The following is a 20,196-nucleotide window of genomic DNA, read 5'->3' as shown; positions in this document are numbered from 1 at the left end:
GCTACTCACCCTGTTCCGAACACACAGAGAGCCTGGCCAGGACAGGACAGACCTGCTCTGTTTCCTTGGCTTCAGGCAGCCTTCTCAGATCTTCACTAAATTCCTACCCATCCAGCCTTAATCACTGACTCTATCCTTTTGGTTGCACACGTGCTTCTTCCTTCTCTGGATTATTTTAAATGTTTTCTTTAGCACCTCTCAAGTTATCCAGATCTTAACTATGACCCTGTCCCTAAAGTCTGCCGTGTTCTACCTGGACGAAGACCATCTCCTACTTATCTTCATGTAAGGAGCCCAGAACAGTGCTCAGCAAGCCATAAGTGCCAATCAGCGTTTAAGAATGAATGAGTGTCCTAAAAGCGCTCCCCACCAACGGAAACATTTCAAATATCCATCAACTGATGAATGAATGAATAAAATGTGGTGTATCTTTACAATGGAATGTCATTTGGCAATAAAAAGAAATGTAGTGTCTGTACCTGCTGCAATGTGGATGAACCTTGAAACCATGATGCTTCAGTGACAAAAGCCGGTCACAAGGGACCACCTATTATGTGATTTTATTTACATGAAATGTTCAGAAGAGGAAAATCCTTAATATCAAAGGTAGATTAGTGAGTTTCTGGAGCTGGGGAAGATGAAGGTATGGAATTGTTTTTTGAGGAAATAAAAGCATTCTAAAAAAATTGATGGTGTTGATGGACCACTCTGTAAATATACTACAAGTCCTTGAATCGTACATTTTGAATGGGTGAATTGCTTGATACATGAGTTATATCTCAATAAAGCTGTTTGAAGAATTGAAAATGAAAATGAGTGAAAGAAGGGTGAATCATGAACCAGGTTAATCCAGGTTAATGGGGCATCTCAGTGAGTAAAAAGCCTCTCCCACCTGACTCCCCGTAACTGCCAAGAGGGTCCCTCCTAAATTATTGAGTTATTTATATTACAAATAACATCAAGTCTGTTGTGTGCCTTCACCATACCAAGTACTGAGGACAAAGAAGTGAACTGAATAGAAATATTCTGTGTCATCACAGAGCTAATTGCTTAGGGTGATGGCCTGATATTTAACAAAATATTAGCCAAAGAGATTTATTATTATTACTATTATTACAGTTGTGTTAAAAGCTGGAAAGGAAAACATCCAAAGCACCAGTAGTGCTGAAGAATATTGCTTGTTTGGTCTGGACAAGGTCCCCATGGTCAAGTAATTTTCATGCCTAAAACCACCTGTGTGTTTGGATGTTTTCTGTTATCTCTGCCTGATGTTGTTTACTCACACGCTGAGTTTTTTTTTTTTTTTTCTAATTGGAGTATAATTGGTTTACAATGTTGTGTTAGTTTCTGCTATACAAGAGAATGAATCAACCATAAGTATACATATATCCCCTCCTTCTTGAGTGTCCCTCCCATTCCCACCCCCACCCCCATCTCACCCATCTGGGTCATCACAGAGCACTGAGCTGAGTTTCCTGTGTTATACAGCAGCTTCCCACGAGGTGTCTGTTTTACATGTGGTAGTGTATACATGGGGGCTTCCCCGGTGGCTCAGCGGTAAAGAATCCACCTGCAAAGCAGGAGACGTGGGTTTGATCCCTGGGTCAGGAAGATCCCCTGGAGAAGGGCAGGGCAACCCATTCCAGTATTCTTACCTGTAGAATCCCAGGGACAGAGGAGCCTGGTGTGCTGCAGTCCATATGGTTGCAAAGAGTTGGACATGGCTGAAGCAACTGAGCACACACGCGGTATATACGTGCCAATCCTTAATCATCCAGTTCATCCCACCCTGCCCCCACTGTGCTCGTAAGTCTGTTCTCTACCTCTGTGTCTCTATTCCTGCCCTGCAAACAGGCTCATCTGTAATCGAGCTTCTAGATTAGAATGCAGAGCCAGCCAGCGTGTGCTTGGAGTCTCTTACCCTGTCACTGCTGGGATGGACAGGCCACCTGGAGATTCAAATCTCCACACCTACCTTCCAGTGCCTGGCAACGTGGATAGATAGCTTTAATTACAACCTTCCTTAAGGACACTTCCAGACCATCAGTGAGGCATTTCATTTCCTTCTGCTGGAGGCCCCTCATGCTGGGTGATATAACTCAACAGAAGACTTCCCCTGGAGGGATTTTGAAAACTAAACCTCCAACTTCGCTGACGTTGCCGGTATTCGCTGAGCTGGGCCCACTTTGCCTCCTTTCTTAGAGCCAGTGATTTACAGCTTCTGGAGCTCATGAAAATCTGATCAGGCCCGTCTTGGACAGAAACGCTTGTATTCCCCATTGTCTCCAGGAGACATTCCAAATTCCTGCAGATGTCAACACAACCCTTCACATCCGGTCCTATTTGCCCCCTCCATGCCAGCCACATCCCTACCTGCCAGCCACATCTCTCACATCCTCATGCCCACCACTAGCATTAATACATCCTTATAAGATATTACATAATGTACTTATCCTTGGCATGAATTACCCCATCCCATCCTCCCAACAACCTTCCAAGTCTGGGAGTGTTTTTATCTCCATTCTGCACATGAAAAAAAAAAAGAGAGAGAGAGAGAGAGGAAATAACTTCCTCAAGTCTTACAGCTAATAAGTAGTAAGATTCGGATTTCAACCCAGGCAGTCTGACTGTGATTTTAATCACTTCACTATTTCGCATGAGCAATACCAAATTACTTGCAATTTGCCCAATGTGCTATTCTCTTATGCCTCTGGGCAAGAGTGGGTCTGGTTTTTCATAGGACTGAAAGCTTATACAGTTTTGGAGGCCCTTTTTAAGGGAAAAAAAAGGCTAATAAAAAATTTAGGTATTTATAAGGGAAAAGAATCTGAAAAAGAATGAATCCATATATATGTATAATTAAATCATTTTGCTGTATAACCTGAGAGTAACATAACATTGTAAATCACTATACTTCAAAATTAAAAAATCAATTTAAAAAATTAGGTATAAATATGAATACTTATTTTGAGTAATAAAAAGATGGCAAATTATAATTTTAAATTGCTGAAAAACCTCAGAAAGTTTTTTCTTAGAAGTCAGAAAACCAACACTATTTCTATCATTTTCTTTCTGATATACATGTCTATCATATGATTTTCCTACTTTTTTAAGTTCAAACTTACAGATCACTTCCTCCTACACCCCAAGTTTGTGGGTGTCATTTTCTACAAGGAGAATGAAAGATAATTCAACCTTTCTCCAAGGGCAGAGGTTAGAAAACTGGTGCCTGAGGCTGACTGCTGTTTTGTAAATAAAATTTTATTGAGACACAGTCATGCCTGTTTGTCATTGTCTATGGCTGCTTTCTTGCCACACAGAGATAGAGTTGAGTGCTAGTCATAGAGAAGGTATGATCACAGAGTCTAAAATATCTACTCAGTTCAGTTCATTTGCTCAGTCATGTCTGACTCTGTGCGACCCCATGGACTATAGCATGCACTCCAGGTCTCCCTGTCCATCACCAACTCCCAGAGTTTACCCAAACTCATGTCCATTGAGTTGGTGATGGCTTCCAACCATCTCATCCTCTGTCATCCCCTTCTCCTCCCGCCTTCAATCTTTCCCAGCATCAGGGTCTTCTCAAATGAGTCAGTTCTTCACATCAGGTGGCCAAAACTTTGGAGTTTCAGCTTCAGCATCAGTCCTTCCAATGAACAGTCAGGATTGATCTCCTTTAGGATGGACTGGTTGGATCTCCTTGCAGTCCAAGGGACTCTCAAGAGTCTTCTCCAACACCACAGTTCAAAAGCATCAGTTCTTCCACGCTCAGCTTTCTTTTTAGTCCAACTCTCACATCTATACATGACTGTTAGAAAAACAATAGCTTTGACTAGATGGACCTTTGTTGGCAAAGTAATGTCTCTCTAGATTGGTCATAACTTTTCTTCCAAGGAGCAAGCGTCTTTTAATTTCATGGCTGCAGTCACCATCTGCAGTGATTTTGGAGCCCCCCAAATTTCCCCATCTATTTGCCATGATCTGGCCCTTTTACATAAAAAGTTTGCCAACTCTGCTGTAGGGCAAGTCTCGGAAGGGGAGCTTTTAAGAAAGTTTTTCTGAAACTTAGTTTCATTGACTTTACCTACTTTGTTGCCTCTGGGTCAGAAATCCATCCACTCTGGGTCCCTCCTTTGAGATTTAGCTCAAACATGTTCTCCTGCAGAAAGTATTCCCTGACCCCTCCCTAGGAGCCCAAACCAAGGGCCACACCTTGTGTGCTCCCACACTCCCATTCAAATCGCCCCTCATTTATTATGGAAGAAAATCACTTCTCTAAACTTCCTTCCAATTCAAGATTGGAAAGATGGTGATACAGTGTGACCACACTCAAGTATGCAAAACTAGGAGGGTCCACACTGATTTGAAAAGACTGACATGTATTATTAGCTGCCTACCTTGTATCCATTCTCTTTTTCTTACTTTGTAGCTGAATGAGATTTTATTCAGAGCACTGTTGTATCAAGTTCAAAGATTACTTTTTCAGCTTCATTTATAGTTCTATCAATGAGATAGATGTAGAAGTGTTTTGTGAGATTTTGAAAAAAGTTTCTACTATGAACTACCTCAGATTGGAGGTAACTCCTTTTTCTATCATCACCACCTTGTCTCCTTTTGGCTTCTTGTAATATGGATGCAATGACTGGAGCTCCAGCAGCCACCTTAGATTATGAGGTGACTTTGTAGATAGAAATTAGTGTGAAAATTAGAAAAATAGATGCATAAAAAGTATTCTATGTCCAAGTAGACCCAGTAGAGTCACCATAAAAATCTTGAACTATCTACTTTGAGAATACTTATTTTAATTAAAAAAAAATTATTGTGTGTTCAAGCCATTGCAAATGAATCTCTGCTCCTAACAGCCAAATGCAGCTCCTAAGTGGTGCATGTGTGCATGCTTAGTCGCTTCAGTCATGTCTGACTGTTTATGATCTACTGGACCATAGCCCACCAGGCTCCTCTGTCCATGAGATTCTCCAGGCAAGAATACTGGAGTGGGTTGCCATGCCCTCCTCCATGGGAGCTTCCTGACCCAGGGATTGAACCTGGGTCTCCTGAACTGCAGGCAGATTCTTTACCACTGAGCCACTAGTGGTACTCAGCCACTGTTACACCTCAGGGCTTCTCAGATTCTAGTGTGCAAATGAATTTCCTGGAGATCTTGCTAAAATGCAGATTCTGATTCCATACATTTGGGGTGATATTTGGAATTTCTAACAAGCTCCCAGGTAATACTGGTGCTGATCTGCATGGACCACACTTTGGCTATCAAGTTCTAGCAAATGAAAATGAAAGCTCATTCTTTCCACAGAGTTTGCTAGGTACTTACTATGGACAAAAGGCAGAAGATGAGGGGAGGAATAAGATGGTGAATAGACAAGTCTTTTTGTTGAAGATAGTCACAGATTTTGCCTAGCATCTCGATGCCTCTGTTTGGGTGACAAATATCATGGTTGTCCCTAAATGAAGCACAGTTTCTGCATCTTATGCTCTAAGTAGGGAAACTTAAATGAATCAGTAGCTTTCTGAAGGGGAAACTCTCTACCCTATGAAAAAAGCTTGGATGCCATAACTAGATTTGACATCAGAACTAGATTCGACATCAGCATCTTTCTCAGGGAAAAATCAGAAGAAGCCTCAGGTATTATTCTCAACAGTGTCTTCCTGTCAACTCCAAATAGTGAGGCAGCAAAAAGGAAATCTAGAGTGTTTAGCTGTTTCACAAATTTTCCTCCTTCAGAATTCTAAGATGTTACTGAATTGCTGGATTTTATACCAAATGATAGCACTATGTAGGGATACAAATGCTAAGCCCAAAGAGAGGCAGTGATGTTACTGAAGACAGGGTGGTTGGATTCTGATGATAATGGTTAGAATTAGTTTCAGTTGTTTTGAAAAGAGCACAGACTCATCTCTAATACACTTGGACTTGCTGTGACTGCTTGCTTGGCACACCCTAAAAGGCAGGGTAATTTTTCACTCTGAGCCAATCCTTCTTTGACTTCAAGTAGTCCTTCTCTTAGGCAAGATGGAAAGTGATTAGAAAGGAACATGTCTGGAGGAATCTTGAAGCTTTTGCTTCAAACCCTCTGCTTCAAGAAAGTGGGTTGTGTATTCTCACTCTTTCAAGATGATGCTCAGTGCCTTCCATGGAATTGGAACAAGTGTTTGCCTTGAAATCCAATATTTAGGTTCAGCGTCCATGAGCCAATGAGGTTTTGGAAAAGCCAGTTGCTTCACTGAGCCCCCCTGTCAATGTTACATAAAACATTTTTTAGAACAAGAAATCATTTTTCTGGAAACGAACTCAGAAAACTGTTACAGAGGAAGATTGGTGCAGCTAGAAACTCACTCAAATTTCTCAATGTCACCCAGCTAGTGTGGGTTTATAGGACTTTGCCCAAAAGTCAGTATGCATATGAACTGCCAAACGCATCTGTTTATAAAAATTGAACTTGTCATGAATGCACCTTAGTTTTTACAGTTCCATTTGGACTTTATTATCTTAGTAAAATGTAGAACATTATAACTAGTAATATGGGATTATCCATATGCATTAAATATTTGATAAGCATTAATCATTTTATTCTTCAAGTGGGCTGGATATAAATGCCCAATTTCTCTGAGTGAGATAGCTCCCAAGCCCCTTTATGTAATAATTATTGACTTCGTGTTTATAAGCAGGCCTGAAAGTAAATGTCTCTTTTTAATTAGTTTCCTGATGACTTTCTTTTTCTTTTTTAATTAAACAGTGCCATAGACAAGTTTTTGAAGCCAAAGACACTTTAATGGATATGATCTGCCTGCCTTTCTTTTCCTGATTGTATTCATTATACGCAAATCAATGAAAATTGATAAACTCATGATGGAGAAAAGGAATGTATTTGTATTCATTACAGAGAATTGGAGATAATAATAAAATGAAATGTTGTTATAGTGAGATATAAATGCAACCTACAGAATTGCTCAATATGAGAATAGCTACATACATTTCATTACCATGATAGGAAGCAGCTCAGAAGCGGAAGCCAATAATTTTAAAAGTCTCGAGCACAGGGTTATGCTGACTCTGCAGTTCAATATGTTAATTGACAATAAATCCTGCTTGCCTCTAAAAGGTACTTGACTAGTCATTTTCAAGATGGTCATGATTTTTTATGATGCAGAACTTTTAATTTACAGGGATGATAAAAATAGATTTACTTTCAGCCACTTGTATTTGATTTAATTACCTAATCAACTATAAATCATCTACTATTGAAAGAGTAATCCAACATAGATGATATTTGGCTGTCATATTTTTGGGTTACTGCTAGAGAGAGTTTGGTGATTGGAGAGGAAAGAGACTTGGGCAGGGTGAATCTTCTACATTGTCCTCCAGAGTCTGAAAGAAGTCTGTAAAGTTTGACTCCACCTTCAAATTCAGCCAATTGGCCTTTCTTCCAGCTTATTTCTTAATCGGATATATGTTGGAGGGGTATGATGCTGTCAATAAAGGGGAAAGATTGGGACTTGATTACGTCTTAGCATTTTTCCAGTTCTTATATGCTGTCATATTACCCCTAGTGATAAGTTGGATGTGAATCTAATATAGTAGTTAAGATGACAAACCTAGACAGCATCAGTTCAGTTCAGTTCAGTTCAGTCACTCAGTCATGTCCAACTCTTTGCGACCCCATGAATCGCAGCACGCCAGGCCTCCCTGTCCATAACCAACTCCCGGAGTTTACCCAAACCCATGTCCATCGAGTCCGTGATGCCATCCAATCATCTCATCCTCTGTCATCCCCTTCTCCTCCTGCCGACAATCCTTCCCAGCATTAGGGTCTTTTCCAATGAGTCAACTCTTCGCATGAAGTGGCCAAAGTATTGGAGTTTCAGCTTCAACATCAGTCCTTCCAGTGAACACCCAGGACTGATCTCCTTTAGGATGGACTGGTTGGATCTCCAAAAAGCAAATACATCTCTTTGCCAACAAAGGTCCATCTAGTCAAAGCTATGGTTTTTCCAGTAGTCATATATGGAAGTGAGAGTTGGGCCATGAAAAATGTTGAGCACCAAAGAATTGATGCTTTGGAACTGTGGTGCTGGAGAAGACTCTTGAGAGTCCCTTGGACTGCAAGGGGATCAAACCAGTCAATCCTAAAGGAAATCAACCCTGAATATTCATTGGAAGGACTGGTGCTAAAGCTGAAGCTCCAATATTTGGCCACCTGATTCGAAGAGCTGACTCACTGGAAAAGATCCTGATGCTGGGGAAGATTGAGGGCAGGAGGAGAAGGGGGTGGTAGAGGATGAGATAGTTGGATGGCATCATTGACTCAGTGGACATGGGTTTGAGCAAGTTCTGGGAGATGATGCAGGATGTGGGCAGGGGGCAGTGCGGGCAGCGCTGGAGTGCTGCAGTCCGTGGGGTCTCAAAGGGTCAGGCATGACTTAGTGACTGAATAACAACAACAAGGTTGACTATAGAAAATAGAGGTTCACCTCAGCAGAACTTGCTAGATTAAATGTCCGATTATAGATGGTGGATATTTATGATTAAAAAAGAAAGGCGTGGTTTCCTGGAATAATTGGAAGTTCTGATGTCCCAGTGTCATAAAACCTGCTATAGTGTCTCTCTCCAGGCTTTGTCAGACAGCTCAGACACTCCCCTTTTCTATCTGTCTCTTCAGAAATCAGTCTGCAACTCTTTTGTGACAGTATGCTAATTACTAGCCACTTGCTTCTGAAAGGTAAATCTCATCTTATTCCTTGGATGCTCAAAATTCTTCAGTAGTTTCCCATCATGCTCAGTCTAAACTTGTAGATGAAGCATCTCCTTAACACTTGAGACTCTGTTAATCCTCCCCCATTCTATGTGTTCTAAACACTCTGAAGGCTTTTTAATTCCTGAAAAAATATGGTTTATTAGCTGACTGTCTGACTGAACAGATGGGTGGATGAACGAGTGGATGGATGGATACAAGGATGCAGGGATGGAAAAGTGAGTTGATAGATGGATGAACAGCTCAATTAATAAATTAACTTTCCTTCCCATTTCTGGAAGTATTTAGCCCCTTGAAAGTGAAAAGTGAAAATGTTAGTTGCTCAGTCATGTCTGACTTTTTGTGACCCATGGACTGTAGCCCACAAGGCTCCTCTGTCCATGGGATTTTTCAGGCAAGAACACTGGAGTGGGTTGCCGTTTCCTTCGCCAGGGGAATATTCCTTCTCCTGGGGACTGAACCCTCATCTCCTGTGTCTCCTGTATTGGCAGGCATGTTCCTTACCACTGAGCCACCTGGGAAGCCCCCACCTCTTGAGCTCTATATATTAAAATGAGCAAAGATATGAAACTCATGATACCTAAAATGCATGTGTACATTTATATCTACTATTGAAAGAAAGAAAGAATATGCCAGTTATACTTCAATATAGAAATATTACCCAAAACACAGTTATTATTTTCATATCTATTGAATATATATCCTACCCCAGTCCAAGACCATAGACCCATGTCTTTACAAAATGGCATTGATATCACCCAGGTCATTTTGTCTTCTGCTTTGTTCATTTCATAGTTGATCAAAAACATTTGCCATATTTCTACCCAGTTTTCATAATTATCACTTTTAATATCTGCAAAATATCCTATCATACTGATGGAAGATCATTTAGTTCATGATTCCCCTATGGATGGACATTTTAAACTATTTCTATGTTTTGTTGCCATTGTTGTCATTGGCGATAAAGCTGCAAGGACTAATAAAAGATGTGAATATAGAGTCTGATTAAAATTTGTCATCAATTTTTCCCTTCCCCAAAGAGCATTTGATTACCTCAGAGCTCATTATGTCCTTAATCTCTATTATCAATTTTCTTTTTTCAATCTTCATATCTATTGGTTACCTCTTTTAATATTTTGTAATTCTCCCATTGTCCCCTTCTCTGGAAAGCTCAGTGGTAAGGAATTCATCTGCCAATGCAGGGGATGCCGATTCAATCCCCCTAGAGGAGGAAGTGGCAACCACTCCAGGATTCTTGACTGGGAAATTTCGTGGACAAAGAGGAATCTGGAAGGCTGCAGTCCATGGGATCGCAAAGAGTCAGACACAACCGAGTGACTAAACAACAACAATAACAAACTCCTTTTCTCTAGCTTTGACCTTAAAAACCATATGCAATCGTTTGTACAATAACACAGATATGAAGTCAAACCAACCTGAATTCAAATGCTGTCTACCCCTTTGTAGCTCTGTGAACTCAGAGAGGTGACTGAATATTTCTAGCTTTCAATGCTTCCCAGGTGGCTCAGTGGTAAGGAATCCACCTGCCAACATAGGAGACCCAAGAGACATGGGTTCGATCCCTAAGTCTGGAAGATCCCCAGGAGAAGGGCATGGCAACCCATTCCAGTATTCTTGCCTGAAAAATTCCACAGATAGATGAGCCTGGTGGTCTACAGTCCATGGGCTTGCAGAGAGTCAGGCGTGACTGAGCACAGACAGCTTTCAATGTTTTCATTGGCTAAATGAGAACATTGTCTTCATTATTGGTTTATTTTATAGCAAACTCCAAGAAACTTTTGTTGTTACTCTTAACATTTTTATTATTATTTTCTTTGAAGAGCTTTAGAAGTTTGGACTCAGAGAGGATAGGATCAAATCTAAAAATTGTAATAGAAAAAGAATTTTTTTGGCTTATTCATCTGCTTCTTTTCTTCTCACTCCCCTTTTAAATAATTGTAGAGAGCACTGTGATGACTACTGACCAGTTTTAGGGGGTCTTTGCCTAACTCATCATAAAAATAATTCTCTGAGATTTCTTCCCATATTATTACATAATTACTAAAAAATAAGCTTTAAAATAAAGAGCAGCAGTTTGCCCCAAAGGATGGATATTTCACATTCTTTTACACACAAAAAAATGGTGATTCATTGAGATGGTTTTGAAGTTACTGAGATAATATTATGATTAATAACTTTGAGTATAAAACATTTCCTTCAAATAAGCGTTATTTTCTTAGGAAGTATTCCAGCATTTGAACTTACTATGTCAGACAATATACACATTTTAAACTTGATTTGTTTTGAAATGATGTTTTTCTAAAGTATTGTACAAATTTTTTATACTTGCTAAACTGTCTCAGGTTCTGTAATATGAGCAAAAAGAAGATAGAAAGCTTTGAAGAAACAAACTCAGCTAGTCTAGTATTAATGATAAAAAATTCCTATTCTGGGAAATATATCTATTTTGTTTCACATCTTGTTGTTTCAGACTATGCTTGCATATGAAATAGCCAAGTAAATATTGTTTTCATAGTAAAAATACTATCACTTATACAACTTACAAGAAAAGACAAAAATTAACCTAGTGATATTGTTGTTCAGTTGCCAAGGTGTGTCTGACTCTTGGCGACCCCATGGGCTGCAGCATGCCAGGCTTCCTTGTCTGTCATCATCTCCCAGAGTTTGCCCAAGTTCATGTTCATTGAATCGGTGATAAATGAAAAGGAACTTTACCTTGCTAAAAATAAAAAAAAAAAATGCTCCATGAATTGGGCTAAAACACAATACATCTTGATCAGATTGAGTATAATTTTGTGTATCTCACAAACATCAGCCAAAGAGTTGACTGCAAAAGGTTTTGGATCATGAAAATGTTTGCATATAATTGCTATTATTAAGGAATAGTGGTTTTCCTTTGCTTATGGTGATGAAGTTTTTCTATACTAGCGTGTAAAGGGTGATGGGACTGTCTAAGCCTGGTTCTCCCCCCAAGTTTCTTTCTCTCTTACCCAGGCAGCCGATCACCCCCTTTCCATCAGATGCTCACCTTTGCTAATGGGTAGTTAATGGGTTCTGGCATCGGTGAAGGTATAAGCATAAACAGGGTTGTAGGATCGCGGGGTGTCCTGGTGTTCTGTAATCGTGCATGTAAGATCCTCAAATCCAAACCTTGAACCATTTCCCACTCCCCTTAATAGTTTCCTGGAGCATCGAGCGTTCAGAAATACAGCTCTATTTTAAAACCTCCAAGTCACCACTTTATCTGGCTCCATCCTCTCTTCTTGGAATTGATAACGTGTTGACTCAGAGTCATAATGGTAACTTCCTCATGAACAGCTGATGTTGTGAAATTAACAAAGACGAGAACTCCCCGACAGTGGCAGCCAAGAAATGAATTATAAAAATGTACTTCAGTCACAATACCAGAGAGAATCCGCTTATGAATTAGTAACAGATGGGAAAATACTATTCACTTCCAGTTTTACATAAACGTCTATAATGCTTGTTCTGATCATAAGTTTTTATTTCTTCCCTAGCTTCATTATGATTCTAGCAAGATTCGCCATTAAAAATAATAATAATAAAAAGCTTGCAGTGTGTCAGTGCTATTTTTCTCTCTTCCTTCTCTCTCTGTTAAGTATAAAAAGTAAAGAATAATTCACATGGGAGGTACACATATCATTTCATTGGGTATTTTTTTTTTTATTGCCAAGCAAAGTATTATTTGCTCTCTTCATCCACGTGGAGCTTCCCAGGTGGCACAGTAAGAATCCACCTGCTAATGCAGAAGACACAAGAGACTTGGGTTTGATCCCTGGGTTGGGAAGATGCCCTGGAGAAGGAAATGGCAACCCAGTATTCTAACCTGGAAAATTCCATGGACTGAGGAATCTGGCAGGCTGCAGTCCATGGGGTCACAAAGAGTCATACATGACTTAGCAACTGAACAACAACAAATTCACCCTTTACTGAAACTGTCAGTTTGATTTCTCATCTCTTTCACTAAAATGGCCTGTATTTTTGTGTTCAAAGTGTGTGTTTATGATCAAAAACCCATACATATCTATATTAAATGGAGGAGGAAATAGCAACTCACTCCAGTGTTCTTGTATGGAAAATTCCATGGACAGAGGAGCCTGGCAGGCTATAGTCCATGGGGTTGCAGAGAACTGAGCATGCCCTTATATTAAAGGAAGGGTTCCCAAAACAATGTCTAAGAACAATTCTAAGTACAGAAATTATGTTTCTCTCCCATCTTTTCCCTTCGAACTAAGCTGCTTACTCCCCATAACCAATCTTCCTTCCTAAAGGCAACATTTTATTTGTGAAAGTGCTTTGAAAAGACAGGGGGATATCAGCATTATTTTAGAGAGTCTTTCTGAAGAACCATAACAAGTCTATTTGAATCTTTTATTTGGTATTAACTAGATATTTTATCATAAGTGAGCAGGGAGTTTCTGGTTCACTAGTCTTTATTGCTTTCTTGAATGCATCTCAACCTTTTCCATAGTTCAAGTCCATATAATCCTCAATCCTTTTTTCCTTCAAATTTTAACTCCTTCCCTGTGTTCCCATAATTCCCCTTGTTAATATCTCAGAGAATGCACTGTTGAGCTGTCATCTTGAATGTGAAAATGCTTTAAATTCATGGTGAATTGTGCCTTTTAAACAGGACTGTAAGAACTTGAGCCATTCAACTTGGTTTACCCTTAGCCAAAAATACTTGTTCCAGCATTTTCACCCCTTTCTTTTCTGAGTGCCTGAGGGAGCCCTGTCCTGAAGCAATGCATCTGTTTTAGGTTTATGTTTAAAAGGAGTCCTTATCTCTGACCCTGGCATAATTATTATTTTTTAAAAGTTGTTTCTGATATGTACCATTTTTTTAAAGTCTTTATTGAATTTGCTACAATATTGCTTCAGTTTTATGTTTTTGGTTTTTTGGACTCAAGACACGTGAGATCTTAGCTCCCCAACCAGGTATGGAACTTGTACCCCCTGTATGGGAAGGTGAAGTCCTAATAAGCTGAACCAGCAACGAAGTCCCTTGATTCTGGCGTAATTAAATAAATGTTCTCAGGGGTCCTTTGGGCTTCCCAGTGGTGCTAGTGGTAAAGAACGGGCCTGCCAATACAGGAGACATAAGAGATGTGGGTTTGATCCCTGAGTCAGGAAGATTCCCCTGGAGGAGAAAAGGGCAACCCACTCCAGTATTCTCACCTCCTCCTACCAAGTCTGTTTATTTGAAAAAAAAAAAAAAACAATTGGGGCCACACCTTGTGGCTTGGAGAAGGGCATGGCAACCCACTCCAGAGTTCTCGCCTGGAGAATACCATGGACAGAGGAGCCTGGCGGGCTACTGTCCATGAGAATGCAAAGAGTCGGACATGACTGAAGTGACTTGGCACGCACAGGGCCCCCTTAAAATTCCTGCAGAAGAATGCAATATATATTCACGATGATTTCCTGAGCAGTCTTCTTGCCTCTTTCTCAGCCCCTTTCTTCCACCTGTTCCTGTTGGGCATCATGTTTCTTTACCAGTCTCATCTCCTATTATACATTCTCTGCTTCAACCACAAAGAGCAGTTTTGAGCCTGTCTTTGTGTGTTTGTATATCTCGTCCTTTCTGAATGGAATGACCTTTCTCCCCATCCACACCAGGCAGACTCACCCGTCAGCATTCAGAGGGAAACCTCACTTCACCAGAAAGCCTGACGGCTTGTAACACTTTTTCCCTGTCCTGAGATAATCTATTGAGATGTGAGTCTGTTCTTTGTTCTCGATGCTCTGGGGAGCTCCAACAAGTGAGATAAACCTTTTTCTACTTCCTTGCAAGATGGAAACTGAGACTTTCTGTTCCAAATTCTGGCTCCCAGACTGCATGGAAGTGGGGTCACAGAGGACAAACAACCTTGACACCCCACCACACACACTTTCACACACACTGTCTTAAATCTTTTCTAGCAGACCTGTGTGTGTGTATGCTCAGTCACTCAGTCATGTCTGACTCTTTGCAACCCCATGGACTGTAGCCTTCCAGGCTCTTCTGCCCATGGAATTTTCCAGACTAGAATACTAGAGTAGGGTGCCATTTCCTACTCTAGGGGATCCTCACGACCCAGGGATCAAACCCTTGGCTGTTGCATCTCCTGAACTGGCAGGCAGATTCTTTACCACTAGCGCCACCTGGGAAGCCCAAAGACCCCCTAAAGGATGTATTACTGCCCAGGTTTGTCAGAAATGAACAAATGCAAATATAGCATCAGAGAATCAAGGTTGTACTTCAATGTCAATGAGTCTGATGGTAAAAAAAATTTTTGGTCTACCAGGTCCTCTCTGTTTTTGAAGCCAGGGCCTGCAACCTCTTGTCTGGCCATCTCCGGTCTCACATTTGCCCATTGGGATCAGCCTGTACCCATGGGGGAAAGAACCAAGGACAAGCTGAGCCCATCTCACTTTGGTACCTCCCAATGGAGTTGGCTAAGACCCAGTCCAGTTCTAGCTCTCAAAGAGATTCTCTGATTACCAAGGGAGGCAGCAGAGGGGTTTAGTTAGAAACTTAACTGTCAAACTGGGAGTTTCCTAAGTCCTTCCGGCTCTCCCCACCAATCTCTCATCCCTACAATGGGCAGTAAAGGCCCACTGGCGGTCATCAGCAGAAGACTTCCACCTCCCTGGTGGGGTTCAATCTTTGGCTAACCTTGTTGAGCCTCTTCTGTCATCATTATTGGTCTCTTTTATGGTCCCCGCTGGAACTTAAGACTCATTGTCAGAATCAGCTTGGTCAGAGGGTTCCGGGGGGACCACTGGAGTTTTATGGAGACTTTTCCATCTGCTAAATAACCTTGAGAAAAGAGTTGAGTTATTGACTTCCTGACTCACGGCTCTACCTCCTCAGCCACCTGGGGTGAGAGTTTATATTCTCTGACATCCAGTGACTCCTGAGGGCATAGCATCATTGTGGACGTGAAGCATTCACTGGCTTAGTTATTTAAGAATCTGCCTGCAATGTAGGAGATGTGAGTTCGATCCCTGGGTCTGGAAGATCCTCTGGACAAGGGATTTACCCACTCCAGTACTTCTGCCTGGAGAATTCCATGGACAGAGGAGCCTGGCTGGCTGCAGTCCATGGGGTTGCAAAGGGTCGGACATGACTGAGTGACTAAACAGAAAAACTTTCTATTTTCAAGTTTGGAGTGTATGCCCCTAACTCTCCCTGTTGGGCTCCTATTCCTCTCCTGTTTCAAAGGCACACACATAGATGACCTTCACATTCGCCCTCTTTTAAGGTCTGAGTAATAGGTGCATAATTCCAAGGTCTAGCTCCTAAATCCCTCACCATCCATTAAAACTCCCCCTGAATATTCTGTGAATCACTACGGTTTAAAGACACTAAGCCTTAAAAATAGATTGATAAAAGTGTAGATTTAAAGACTTTTTCCAATACTTGTGTTATTCTAGAGGTGACACTGAAGGGAAGATTATCAGTATAAATCTTCTTCCTCCTAGAGATCAACCTGGAACCTGTCTGGGTAAGAATGCTTGGCTGTAAACCCACCATTCCCAGCCAGGAGTGTCAGAGTTGCTAGAGAATTCGGTCTATGAGGTATGGTTGCAGGCAACCAAAGGAGTAATTCACAGAAGCAGGACAAGGGGAGGGTGGCATTCAGCAAGAATGCCAAGGACATTCTTGCCAAGGGCAGGTGGCATAGAATAGCCTGAGAATGGAAGCAAATTCCCAAAATATGGCCCAGAAATCTGACACTACACACCATCATGTGGGATCTTCCCTGACCAGGGGTTGAACTGTGTCCCTTGCATTGGCAGGTGGCTTCTTAACCACTGAACCACCAGGGGAGTTCCTGGATCCTTATGTCTTTAAGGTTCCTCTTCTTTCAAGCTTCAACCCACCAACAGGACTGGTCCTCCACCTTACTCACGGTAACTGAAATTGTCCCCAAACACTGTTCTAGGGGCGGGGCCGGTGGCAGGCAACGTCACCCCTGGTTTCAAACCACTGCTGTAAATGATATGAAAACCTTTGCTTCTGGTCGCAGGGGTAACTGCAGAAGAGAGTATTATGCCCACTTTAATCCTCACAAGATTCGGAAAGCAGGTTGAGACTTGGGCATGACCAGCAGCATCCCTTAGGCCACCCAGCTAAGAAACAGGGGAGCCGGAACTTGAATACCTTGCATTTTCCATTACTCCGCTGGACTTTTCCTCCAGTTTCTGGAGAAGCCAGGATTAGAAGATGAAGTGAAACCCCAAAGAAAGAAAGAATAACAATCAGTTGAAGTGAGGGTTGCACCAGAATAAAGGCTTCCTTCTTTCTTCCCAAACTCTCTTTGGTTAAGACAGCAAGTGGGGGACTTCCCTGACAGTCCAGTGGTTAACACTCTGCCTTTCAATGCAGGGGATGTGAGTTTGATCTCTGGTCAGGGAACTAAGATCCCACATACCTCCTGTTCAAATAAAATAAAACCAACCAAAATATAAAGCAGAAGCAATATTGTAGCAAATTCTATAAAGACATTTTTTTAAAATCGTCCACATCAAAAAAAAAAAAAATAGGGGATGGAGAGGACACATGTATGCCTATGGCAGATACACATTGATGGATGGCAAAAAAAGCCATCACAGTATTGTAAAATAACTATCACTCAATTAAAATAAATAAATAAATTTTGGGAAAAAAGACAGTAAGCTGGGAGAGGTCCATTCTTTGTCAAGTTTAGTTGTTAGAGCAGTAATGATAGTAGGAGTTCTGGCTTGTATTTAAAGCCATCACGAGGTCACTGGATGTGGCTGTTAAGTCAAGAAAAACAATTCCCCGTGGGTTTGGAATCCATACAAGCCAGGTGTGCACTGGGTTCTCCGAGGATGGCCAAGCCACAGAGCTGAGACATCCTCCCCCTTCTGCCCCCTCACTGCTGATTTTATGGAATTGACCACAGTGACAAATGGCCTCGCATTTGGATGGCGGTCCCAGTCCTGGTCACAGCTGAAACTCCCTGTCACTGCAGACATATGTGCACTCTGAGAGCTCTGGAGCCATTGGCCATCTGTCCAGGAGGCCACAGCCATCCCTGGCACGGAAATTAGCAATCGGAAGAGGCAGCTTTTCCCCGGCAGACACCTGGAGCCCCGGGCTCATAGACGCGGCCTCGCCAGCTACACAGCGGTGCTGGGAAGCCCCCAGATCAACAGCAGGTGGCGGGAGGGGAGCTCTCAGGAAGAGGCAGGAGAAATGATTCTGTGAGTGTGAACACGGTGAAGGGGAGAGGACAAGTTTGATGGATGCAGTCAAATCTGGGTGTGACTCTCTGTTCCAGCCCCTACAAGATGCATGACCTTGAACAAGTCACTTCTCCCACAGACTCAATTTCTGCATCTGGAAAATCACAACAGACTCCTTCTTCCTTCAGAAGGGGAGAATTGGTGAGAAAATTGGCTTTCCCAGTCAGTGAACAGTTTGTTGGGGCCAAGACTATCAGCTTTGGCCCTCTACACAACACGGACTTTATTATTTACGGAGGGAAAAGGGAGCAAAACCAGATGGTGTGGCCCAAGCTCCTTTAGAGAAAGAAGACAAAGCGTTAATCAGGAGACTCAGACATGCTCATAGAGACACATGTGAATGTCACACGATGAGCTTCAACTTTTAATTGAAAATATAACACGTTATCAGGGACAATTATACATGGGATGACAGAATGCCTAATCATAAATGTAACTTCCTTAATTCCCAGGTAGCTCAAATGGTAAAGAATCTGCCTGCAACGCAGGAGATCCGGGTTTGACCCCTGGGTCAGGAAGATCCCTTGGAGAAGGGAATGGAAACCCACTCCAATATTCTTGCCTGGGAGAATTCCATGGACAGAGGAGCCTGGAGGGCTACAGTCCATGGGGTTGTGAAGAAGTCGGACATGACTTAGGGAATAAACCACCACACCCCTCATCAGATAACCGAGTCTCCCTCTCACAGGAAATCACTGTGGCTAGTTTCCTGTGTATCCCTCAAGCAACAATTATTGTGTGGACAGGAAGAGAATTCTACAAAAGCGACTTTGACTTTGCTTTTTCTCATAGAGTAGATCTTGCTCTTGTATCAGAGCATCTGTATCTGTTGCTTCCTTTGCCCAACCAGGCAATACCCCCCCATTTGGACGTACCAGCATTTCTTCCATCCCATCTTCTGGTGCTCTCATGACAGATATTTTGCTCTCATAAACAGTGATGCAAAACACACTTCAAAAATCATTCTTTGTGCACACGTAGGTAAATTATTGGGCTTCCCTGGTGGCTCAGATGGTAAAGAATCTGCCTGCAATGCAGGAGACCCAGGTTACATCCCTGGGTCAGGAAGATCCCTTGGAGGAGGGCATGGCAACTGATTTCAGTATTCTTGCCTGGAGAATCCCCAGGGACAAAGGAACCCAGTGGGCTTCAGTCCATGGGATTGTGAAGAGCTGGATACAACTGACCAATTTTCACACACGTGTGTGCTGAATCACTTCAGTTGTGTCTGACTTTTTGTGACTCTATGGACTGTAGCCCACCAGGCTCCTCTGTCTATGCGGGATTCTCCAGGCAAGAATACTGGAGTGGATAGTCATGCCCTCCTCCAGGGGATCTTCCTAACCCAGGGATCGAACCCGAGTCTTTTATGTCTTCTGCATTGACAGGTGGGTTCTTTACCACTAGCACCACCTGGGAAGCCCTTCACACATACACACAGATTAATTATTAGATACTGGGTTTGTGAGTCATGGGGAGCAGACTCTTCTTCCCAGTTGGCAAAACCAGCTGGCTCTTTCACCAATAATGCACACACGTTATCTGTTTTCACACCCCGAAGCACCCAAATGATGCTCTGACACCCCCATTTTCTTCTTGGAGCACATATGCGTGTTTTAATTTATTTACTTTTTGGAGAGGGGTGATATCGAGAGAAATGAACCATGCAACCCAGTTTACAAAAGAGATGCTCTGAATTGCGGCAAATACAGGACAACAGAGACTCTGCTCCCCTTCTAGAATACGCCCCCACATCAATGTCCGCCAGAAGCCTTTGAAGGCAGCTGCCTCATGCAGGAGGCTTCCTGCGTTTTCACTTTAGTGAATGATCTGCAGTGCAAGCCAGAGGGGCTGTCTCTGCCGGCTCTTCTCTCTTCCTGGAGGGAGGAGGACTGGAAAGGAGCAGGCAGCGGGGGGAGCAGGGGCTGCTTTAGCTCCTGGACCTAAAGAACCCAAGCCCCGAGGCTGCCGCAGCGATAAGGCAGAGGTCCAACCCCCACTGCAGACACAGACCCTCCCAGAAAGCCCGCTTGAGCTGAGAGGTGAAGTTGTTCACCGCAGATGCTCGAATGAAAACGAGATAAATAGTGAAGTTGCTGAAGGTAATTTATCCACCCCTTGCTACCCG

The 20,196-nt window shown here is 42.2% G+C and overlaps 1 protein-coding gene across 15 annotated transcripts in view; it reads left to right on the top strand.

The window, feature by feature from the left end:
• Positions 1–20,196, top strand: part of LOC145531195 (uncharacterized) — a 55,702-nt gene that overhangs the window by 16,785 nt on the left and 18,721 nt on the right. For 6 of the 15 annotated variants that reach the window (XR_014072260.1, XM_081552973.1, XM_081552971.1 and 3 more), the window contains one exon: positions 16,596–16,709. The exons of 8 other annotated variants lie outside the window; for them this stretch is intronic. Coding sequence is in view for 5 of the 7 variants with exons in the window: in XM_081552973.1 (XP_081409099.1) it covers positions 16,641–16,709 (69 nt within the window). In the remaining 2 variants the exon portion in view is untranslated. Of the gene's footprint in view, positions 1–192; positions 687–16,595; positions 16,710–20,196 lie in introns of those variants that run through there. One more of the 15 variants, XR_014072263.1, reaches the window with a different exon arrangement.

This window comes from Giraffa tippelskirchi, chromosome 13, assembly GCF_054371585.1.
Source record: "Giraffa tippelskirchi isolate mGirTip1 chromosome 13, T2T-mGirTip1v1.2.pri, whole genome shotgun sequence".
Classification (NCBI taxonomy): domain Eukaryota; kingdom Metazoa; phylum Chordata; class Mammalia; order Artiodactyla; family Giraffidae; genus Giraffa; species Giraffa tippelskirchi.
The sequence above is the reverse complement of the archived record's forward strand: the minus strand, read 5'-3'. Positions and strand labels throughout refer to the sequence as shown.